The sequence below is a fragment of the Dermacentor silvarum genome, chromosome 4 (genome assembly GCF_013339745.2).
Source record: "Dermacentor silvarum isolate Dsil-2018 chromosome 4, BIME_Dsil_1.4, whole genome shotgun sequence".
NCBI classification, from domain to species: domain Eukaryota; kingdom Metazoa; phylum Arthropoda; class Arachnida; order Ixodida; family Ixodidae; genus Dermacentor; species Dermacentor silvarum.
The window spans coordinates 64,759,040-64,766,089 of NC_051157.2; the positions used below are offsets into that span (position 1 = coordinate 64,759,040).

General features: G+C 46.9%; 1 protein-coding gene across 1 annotated transcript; it reads right to left on the bottom strand.

Moving 5' to 3' along the window:
• Positions 1–512: 512 nt before the first annotated feature.
• On the bottom strand, positions 513–5,915 carry LOC125945184 (uncharacterized). The gene is made up of 3 exons (XM_049666802.1): positions 5,610–5,915; positions 2,422–2,560; positions 513–1,392 (listed from the first exon to the last, which is right to left on the bottom strand). The coding sequence occupies exons 1-3, from the start codon at positions 5,828–5,830 to the stop codon at positions 553–555; spliced, it is 1,200 nt and encodes a 399-aa protein (XP_049522759.1). The 5' UTR covers positions 5,831–5,915; the 3' UTR covers positions 513–552.
• Between the last annotated feature and the right edge of the window lie 1,135 nt (positions 5,916–7,050).

The window sequence follows — 7,050 nt, forward strand, 5'->3', positions numbered from 1 at the left end:
TTCCAGTTCTGCAGTGGGTCTCTAGTCACGTCCGGGTAACTCTTGTACTCATCAGGGTACGCCCGGGCTTTCGACCTTTTCAGAACGGCAAAAACATTGTGGAAATGGTGCTCGCCGATGTTTTTTCGCCATTGGTAGTGGCTGCCGTGTGAGTGCGCCGTCGCGTTCTCGCTGTCCTTGAGAACATTGAGGAATGCCTGGCGCACATTCTCGGCAAGCATTTCCACGTTGTCCAAAGCACCACGACGGGTAGTGAGGAAGTAATGGTTGAGATCATACCCGAAGAATGAGAAAGTTGAAACGAAGCACTTTTCCTGCAGCCACACGGCTGCGACCTCGCTGCTTTCGTGGAAGCTAGCGATAATGCCGAAAGAGGTGAATCTCACTAGGTTCTGAACGCAGAGCGCTTCCACCACGTCGTTCAGGCCTGCCTCACCGCCATCTTCGTGGAGCCTGAAGAGGGCTTTAAAGTGCTGCGCATTCTCAACGGTGGCACTGCGCAGGACGGAAACCGAGGCGCCGAAATAACGGTTCAACATGGAGTCCCACCTGTCACGAGACACTGACGGCGTCTGTCGGAAAAAGGACTCCATGTCGTACGTCAGGAACGTCAGTCGACGTGGTGGTGTTAGGCCAGCTGGCGTTGAAGTACATGTCGAGGAACTCTTCCAAGTGGTCGAAGCGATCGACAATTTCCCTGAGCCTGGTTTCGTCGAGCGCATCGAAAGCCTCGTACGTGACCCTTAAGTGCTCGCGCAGGTGACGAGTCTTTATATGCCTGCGCAGTGTTCGCAGGTTCTCGAGAAACTCGCTGCTCTGGCGGACCGCGAGCGCATTGCCACCATTCTCAGTCGTAAGCCGGAAGAATACGGGTGCAAAGAGGCGCTGCGACATATAGAAAAGAGCGTTGAGGAAGTCAGGATTTGTGTTCTTGCTTGGCCACACGATGCCGCCATCGGCGAGGAGCTTCTTCACACTGGGCACGTTGGACTCGTTGGCAACGCTGAGGCAAGAGGAGAAGAACATCGTGCCTTTCCACCTGACCGCGTTTTTAATCGGCAGCGGCATCTTGAGCCTCTCGACGGCACTGTTGATGAAGTGCTCCAGAGTTACGCGCTGCACTGACCTCTCGTGCGATTTCGTCCACAAGCTGCATACGTGCGCGTAGTAGTCGTCGCAAGGCTTGGAGTTCTCGTCTATGGCATCCTCCAGGAGCTCCCTGTATCGCTGGCAGGACTGGCTCCCGCATGATGGCGTGTGTAGGCTGCTCGGCTTCCGCCAGCGGGCCAGGCGCACAAACACAAACAAAATTGCGCCCAGCACAATGACACCTAGCAAGGGTGTCAAGAGCTTCCCAGTGATAGACGCCTTGGCACGAACCGATGCCAGGGACTGTCCGTACATGCGTGAAAGAAAAAAACAAAGGAGCGGGAAGAGCGTTGTTGGTGGTGCAACATGCTCAGCTCGATGCATGACAAACAAGTGATAAACCTAGGCGCACATTCTACTCTGTCCACACGTGCGGAGTCCGTAAATGCGTATACGTGAGATGATTCTGTTTTAATCTCGACTGAGCTGACTCCACTTGGACGCTGCTTGAAGCACAACGGTAGCATTTAAGAAAGGAAAGCTAGAAAGAGTGCTATTTTTATCATCAGCGAGCAGAGTATAATCACGTTCTTGAAAAAGCTGTTTAATGCTTCACACAAGCGCACATATTCAGCTGGACCAATTGCTGCGATAGAAATCCGCAGTGTCAACGTTTGCGGTAAAGTTCCTCCGTGAGCAATATGATTATTCAAAGCTCAAATTTTCATTCAAGAGCGCACATCAATTCGACACCGATGTAGAATGTATAAGTACCCCATGGGATGAAATACTTAACGGGAAAGCTACTTATCGTATCCACGTTGACTTTACGTGCCAAGAGTGAACGTTGCTTGAAAACTATTTCAGTGTTCCCTTTTATAGGTTGCTTACTGGTGTAAAGGTATACATATTTTGCTGCGTCCGAAAACACGCTGTAGTTTTCAATGCGCTAGTGAGGTTTTTCCTGAGCAAAATGCTAGCATAACCAATATAGCGAAGACATCTTTGCTTACGAGCTGGTACTTGCTTTGCATTCAGTTTCGTGCGCCAGAGCGAGATACGGGATGCATGGCGAGTTCACTCTTGTGGCTTGGTGAAAGTTCCTAGATGCATTTGGGCATCATAAAGTTTCTTAACGGTGCATTTTCGTAGTGCGCAATTGCCAGCGAATGAAGTTACGATCCCCAGATGCTGCTCTCAAAGTAATTTCTGCGCGCTTGTTTGCTCCGTAACCCATAATAATATCGAGAATTTTGTTATACTTGAGAACCAATCGACTTTTTGTTCAAGTTTTCTACGTGGTGACTCCGGGATGTCAGCAACAGCGCTCACCGGAAATGAGGAGTATGTGCCTGACGGAGGAGTGAAGCCACGCCTTTCGAGCGAAGTCGTGCTTCGTTCACCCATGGTGTGACCCTGCTTTTGACCTTGAGGTGGGCGGGAAATCTTCGCTGGCTGAGGCGACGGCGAGCTGTTAAGACAAGGCATGACGCAATTAGCATTTAACGAGGCCCTCACTTTGCCTAGCACGAGTTGTTGCTTAAAGGCAGGCAGAGGCAAAAAGTATCTCTGCGACATCTTACAAAACTGTAAGGTACTAAATACGCACTCCAAGACCAATGTTGTGCTATAATCTCATTTATGCATTCGCAAACGCCTATCCCATTTCTATTTTTTTATTGTTTTCGAACCCGACAATAAAGTACGTTCGCAATTTAAATATTTTACACCTTTAGAGACTTATCTTGTCCCCGCCCAAAAATAACCTCTATCGCGTGTGTTCCCTTTCTTTCCCACTCTGCGCTCTCTACATTGCTGTAAAAAATTCCATGTCACACTGATATGCGCATACCTTTCGTGACGGGAAAGTACCGAGCGCACATCGTTTAAGAAATAAAAAGCACGCGTGATAAACGGCCATTATTGTTTTCGGGCAAGATAAACGCCAACGGAGCAACAGTTGGAGTGCACGCTCGTAATGCAAAGTGAGAACGAATGTACTCCACTGGCAGTGTACGAGAGCTCTCCAAAACGGAATTAAATATTCCGCAAGCAATTAGTCTCGCACAGACAGTTACCAGTACTGACTTTTTCATACGTATTTTTGCGTTGAAGCGACGGGACGTGTGCGATAAAGTTCGGCGGCAGAATAAAAATAAGTTTCACCAAATCCAAGCGATTCTAAGCCTCGGCTGACTGCCGATTATACAGCGCGTCGGAAGGGCTTTGCATTTGTGGAATGTTCACAGCACTTAAAATATTTTCGAGTGCCGTTCCGATTCTGCTCATCGTACTGAAGACAAGATATAAATTTAAAAATTAAATCCTAGGGTTTTACGGTGCCAGAACTGCCACATGATTATGAGGAACACCGTATGTTAGTGGTCGTTTTTTAACACTTACCTAAATCTAAGTACTCAGTCGTTTTTGCATTTCGCTCCCATTGAAATGCGGCCACCGCGGCTGGGATAAAACCGGCGACATATTGCTCCGCTCTAAGCCACCGTCACTAGCCCACAGCCGCTAAGCTACCACGCGAGTCATAAAGACACTCGCGACATCACCCTTGAAGTTAAACTGCAAAGAGCAACAATGCTATCAACTGCGTGATCCGTACATTTTGAAGCATTTTACGAATTCGTGTATCCTTGTTCTCTTGCTGGTCATGGCCGCAATCGCAGCCTGAAATGGGTCTGTGACCTGTGTCTGTGTGTCGTCGTTATGGCTGTCATTAGGCAAGCACAAACGAGCCCAACAACCTGTCCTCCTGTATGTAGAACACTTAATAATGCAATTAGCATTCTTTCGGATGTTCACCCAAATTGCGGTATGCATCTAACCTGTTTCACATGCCAAGTTACCCTCTTTGTCTATTATCTTGGGCCAGTTGGTATGTGCTGGCTGCTCTCTTGCCGAGCAGACAACGTGGGCCACATGGTATGCGGCCAATTAGACAACTTGCTGCTGGCTGACCTAGTAGATAATTTGGGTTACTGGATATGTGCCCCTGCCTATGTGCCCGACATCTTCGGCACTATGTATGTGAAATTGGTCTGTGTCCATTTTTGGCCAATCGCCCAAAATGAATGTGCTAACGTGAGACAAGTGGTATGTAGACTTAATCATATTGAAGCGATAGTGCCTCGTCCGCAACAGACACCTACGAGTCGTGCGCGGGCCGCTTGATTGATAGCCATTGCATAGAAGTTGTAGCCAGTATACTAGGGATACAACGGAGTTTCAGTTCTGGCGTAGTGAATAAAACAAAATATACCGTGTCGTGGTAGCATTGTGGTTGGCAGCGAGATTGCCACTTCGTATGTCTGCTGATGTGGCCTCATGGTTTTGTGATACACGGATGGCATATTATATAACACAGGGATGCAATAATCATCATAATAATCACCATAATAGCATGTAAAACTTATCACCAGTTACATGCACATCATAAACAAAAATTGCTAATTGAATTAACGTTGCCGATCATCTCCAAAAGATGGATGCGCCGCCAGTTTTGTTATGATCAATTAATTTGTTATTAATGAATTGGCGCAAAGCTAGTAATTCAGTTCACCTCGACACCCTAATTTATAGCGACTTCTCGCCATTGCGCTGGATTTTCGCATATCCAAATCTACCAAAGAAAAGTTTTGAGGACGCTTAAGCTTCGCCTTCAAGAGTGGAACGCGATAGCATTCAAAGATCCCTGACTGTGTCTCACGCTTCCCGGCAACTTCAGCTTACGTAACCGTAATGTTGACCGAGAAACGCTGGCGGCGAACGCTATGCACGAAGGCGAGCTTTCTGGCTTTCTAAACGCGGCCTCTTGCATGGGCCGATCCCGTAGGCAGTGCACAGTCGCGCCAGGAAAATTTCATCATTTTCAGGTTTGTGTTATTTTTTCGCACTTTTAATATTTCAGTCTCAGAAAATTTAACATAGAAAGCATGCGCTGTCGGTGTTTTGTTTCATGACATTTGTTTGCGGGCTGTCATTCTCAAAATTCCGAGGTATAACTCTGACAAGAACGTAATTAGACAAGGTATGAGCAACTTTAGTGATAAAATGGTGTGGCAGTATAACCCGCATATACCGCATGTCATATAACAAGATGTGGCATATACATATACCTAAATATATACGGGAAATTTCGCTCATGGGACGCCGGCGCTGGACGCCGAAGCCGACACCGGATTTTCTGCGACACGGAGCCCTTAACGCTGTCGCGTTAAAACGATTTTCCGCGCTTAATCGTAGTTGAAGTTGTCAAGCTCTCCCGGCAGAAATGACGTTACGTGCTTCAGAACCACCCGGTATATGCAGGCCGTGGAGTAAGAAATATTCACAGCGGAGAGAATTGATCCGAAATATCTTTGGAAAACGTGACCTACTCTGAGTTGTCGAATGCAAAACACTTCGCCGCAGAAAGAAAGAGTGCTCCAGATCGACCAATGCGGTTCATTCTTAGTGCCTGCTTATAGCGTCAGCTGTTAACCAGCGTTCAGCGTCAGACGTGGTACCTGGGGCTGGTAGAATAGACGCGTTCTTCGGTGTGGCCGCGGCGTTTCCTGGACCTGCCACGCTTGGCCCTCCGAGCCTGGCCCGGGCCCTGCGGATCGGGAGACTTGGGTAAGCTCGACGGCGACTTGGGTGATTTAGGCGACTTGGACGGCTTGGGTGAGCTCCGCGATTTGGACGACTTCGGGGACCCGCTCTTGTGAGGATTCTTTTCGGGATTCATGGCAGCATTCGCTGGTGCACGAGCGAGCGTTTGTTGTCTGAATACGCGAGCTCCGTGCGCCCGTGCCAGCAACGTGTGTGAAACGAAGAAAAGAAGAAGAAAAAGAAGCGCCAACGCTAACACCTGAAGATAACAACAACGTAAAGAACGATACTTTTTTACTACGTTGAAGATCATGCCAAAATTTAACGTGCACCTGAATCTATAAGTACATGGGCGCTTTCGCATTTCGTCCCCATCGAAATGTGGTCGCCCTGGACGGGATTTGATCGCGCGACCTCGTGCATAGCAGCCCAACACCATAGCCACTAATAAACCACGGCGGGTCTTAATATACCGTAACGCAGTGCTATTTTGCTGCTGTATTAGAATTCCCGTCACGTACATTTTATCTCGTGAAATACGCATATAACAATTCGGATTTCCGCTAGGAGTCTGGCGGCGTATGCAAAACGTTTATGAGGATTCTTACAAATAAATTAAATATGTGAAACTTCAAAATAGCAGGCCGTGACCTTGAGACTGAGAAGAGTGAGGCTGGTAACGTAGAAAAAAGAAAAGAATGTCGAATGTGTAGTAAACAAGGAGGTAACACTAGCAGTCCAACCGAGTACAGCTGAGCTAGAAATTTCAGCTGTGCGGTGCAGTCGACTTGAGTTACGGTTTAGTGAAAGTTTTGAAGCGATATTTGCTACACCGGGAAGAAAATTGTTAGCGAAATACCTGCGTCATGGTCGGCTGCTCGATTGCTTCAAGGAAACAGCCAGGAGAGACTTCTTGTGCTTGACTAGAAATTAGCACTACGTTGAATAATGGAAGGACGGTTATTTTAGCAAGTGTTTAACTGTAAGGCAGCGTTTCCTGCAATATTCTAACGCTAGAAATGCTGTCCTTACTTTCCTTAGTTACCTTATCTTGGTTTAACAGCTAATACACTGAATCCGCAAGGTGGGAATTTACTGATTTGCATTTTTTTATAATTTGGGATATCTACGTTCATATTATAACATTCTTAGTCATACTACAAGTATCTTATGGATACAAGAATTCTAAATAAAAACCACCATAAATGATTCAACAATCCTTGTAGCATTAGCAGTGGCGAGATGCCACAATTAAATTAAATTAAATTTTAATTTTAGTTTCCAGGTATGCGGTATCTAAGCACTACCCACTTGTAACACATTTTGTAAAACATTTTGTAACAAAAAGTGCTCGTT